Source organism: Pangasianodon hypophthalmus, chromosome 9 (genome assembly GCF_027358585.1).
Source record: "Pangasianodon hypophthalmus isolate fPanHyp1 chromosome 9, fPanHyp1.pri, whole genome shotgun sequence".
In the NCBI taxonomy this organism is placed as follows: Eukaryota; Metazoa; Chordata; class Actinopteri; order Siluriformes; family Pangasiidae; genus Pangasianodon; species Pangasianodon hypophthalmus.
Genome location: NC_069718.1, coordinates 24,446,382 through 24,448,955, shown reverse-complemented (window position 1 = coordinate 24,448,955; position 2,574 = coordinate 24,446,382). Strand labels below are relative to the sequence as shown.

Here is a 2,574-nt window from a genome sequence, read left to right as displayed (position 1 = left end):
GAGATCAGCAGATTCTGAAAAACTCAAACCAGCCCATCTGGTACCAACATCCATGCCACGGTTAAAGTCACAGAGATCAGACTTTTTCCCCATTCTGATGTTTGACTTGAACATTAACTGAAGCTCTTGACCTGTATCTGCATGGTATTTGCATTGTACTGCTGCCACATGATTGGCTGATTGGATAACTGCATAAATGTACAGGTGTTTCTAATAGTGAGTGTATATTAACTGTATTACGAATAGCATCAATGACCACAGCAACCTCTGGTTTAGTAACTGGAATGTTTTACTGATTTGAAAACTCTTTGTTTAAAATTATTGAACAAATTTTGGAACATGGGGTTATTTTAAGGTGATTATATTTGATATTCCAACTAAAACGATGCTTATAGATCAGGACTAAACAGATTTGTTTATGGAAATTGGATGACTTAACTGGTAGTTTTTTTAATATGTTAAATGTATTATATAAAATGTTTGGAGACCACCCACTTTATTACATATGAAGTGAGGGGTAGACGAAAATCAATGAGGGTTGAATGTATTTTTCAAGGAAGCAAACTGAAGGAAGTTTACTCAATAATATTCATAATAATTATAGACTCTTTAATAGGGCTAAAAGAATCGATTCCTTTATTGCAGGTATTTGGGAATCGAGAGTCGACTCCAAATCTTTAGACTCAATTCCACACAATATATAAATTATATGATATAGACCAAGTTATCATAAGTTATCACTTTATGTAGTTAACTACGGTATAGTTGAAACTACAATATATGCTACCAATCCTTTATTTAGGTCAGATTTTTCTTCTCAGGTGTTAACTGACTATTAGCTTTTCTATTTCTCTAGACAGTAGTGCCATGGTTTCACATGTTTTGGACACAGGTTAGGTTCTGCTAGGCTGGATATGCTTTATATTGTATCTTTGATTATCAGTTTATGGTGAATTCATAAGTGCTTAGACCTTAAACAAAGGTTGAAACAAAGTACTAAGTGTATAGAATTCATGTGTGATACTGTACTGAGCTATTTCTCAAATACAATTAGCAAATAACTGCTCCTGTGTTCAGTTTGAAACAGAACAGGAGCAGTATGTGTTGAAATACATGGCAGTTCCATGTGCTCAATTAATACTGCATTGTTTGATTTATTTTGCCCGATTTCTTTCTCTATGACTTTTTTTTTTTTTTTGGAATCGAGAATCAAGAAAAATACAGTGTGGAATCGACTCTTGGAATCGACTCCATCACTTTGAACCAGTTTCGAGAAAATTACTGTGTGGAATCGACTCTTAGAATCGACTCCCATCACATGGAATCAGAATCGAGAAAATTACTGTTTGGAATCGACTCTTGGAATCGACTCCCATCACTTTGAATCAGTTTCGAGAACATTTCTGTGTGGAATCGACTCTTTGAATCGACTCCCATCACATGGAATCGGATTCGACTCCAAAATTTCTGGATTGAACATCACTATTTTAAACATTACGCCCTTTTTGTTTGTCTTGTGATAAAAGTTTACATTGACAGTGTTTGCGTCGCATTTGTGTACAATAACCGAAGTTTAGTGACGCGTAACGTCGTCTGCGCATGCGCAGTACATTAGCGCATGCGCAGTACAGGCCTTGCCGCAGTCCAAGCTTGTTATTTTTTATGAATGAGAGTGGGCGGAGCTAATCTTTCGCAAACTATCTGCTCTTGTAGCCAACAGGGGGCGCGTTTTATATATATCTTTTTTTTTTTTTTTTTCCATACTGAAGCTGAAAGGCAGAACGCGACGGAGAGGAATCCAGATGTTGCTGGGAACTTTATTTTTTCAGTTTAATGTCACAGAAGAGGGTGTTTCCGGTTTCCGTGTTTACGTGAGCTGGACCTAAAGGCGCACGAGCACGAGGCAGTGCTAACCTGACGTTAGCTTAGCAACGACGAGCGGCTCGTTCAGTAGGAATTTAAGGTGTCGCCAGAAAAACAGTGGCAGATAGCTTTGTATAATAAAAGGAGCTCTTGAGTTGACGTGTGTGTGTGTGTGTGTGGGGCTCGCGTCTCCAGTCCAGCGTCATGCAGTTTGGATAAAATGCAAGTTTGTTGTCAGTACTAGCCCTAGCACTGAGTGTGTGTGTGTGTGTGTGTGTGTGTGTTTAATGTGTGCTGCTGTAAATGAGCTGCAGTCCTCCTCTGATGGCCGCTGAACACACCACTGGCCTGTAAATCCGCCTTTTCTCGTGAAATTCCTCGACGACTGATTCAAATACAGGAGGAAAAATACAGGAAAGGTGTGTTTTTATTGCTGGAAAGGACCTGAAGGATGGCTGCCACTTTATCAGCAGAGGAAGAGCAGGTAAGTGCTCATCATCATCATAATAATAATAATAATCATAATAGAAATAGATTATATGAGCTCAGTGGATCAGGATCTAGCAGGATGTCAGTATCACTGTGTCAGGGCCTGTCGCAGGAAAATGACAAAATACACTCTAATAATAATAATAATGATAATAATAATAATAATAATAATAATGCATAACACACACATATAATAACAGTTACACAGAATCCCAGCTCAAA

The 2,574-nt window shown here is 38.0% G+C and overlaps 1 protein-coding gene across 1 annotated transcript in view; it reads left to right on the top strand.

Moving 5' to 3' along the window:
• The first annotated feature begins 1,750 nt into the window (after nucleotides 1-1,750).
• The window catches only part of ptpn9a (protein tyrosine phosphatase non-receptor type 9a), a 32,264-nt gene continuing 31,440 nt past the window's right edge, over nucleotides 1,751-2,574 (top strand). The window contains exon 1 of the mRNA XM_034307350.2: nucleotides 1,751-2,347. Coding sequence (XP_034163241.2) covers nucleotides 2,315-2,347 — 33 coding nt within the window. The 5' untranslated portion in view covers nucleotides 1,751-2,314. The remainder of the gene's footprint in view (nucleotides 2,348-2,574) is intronic.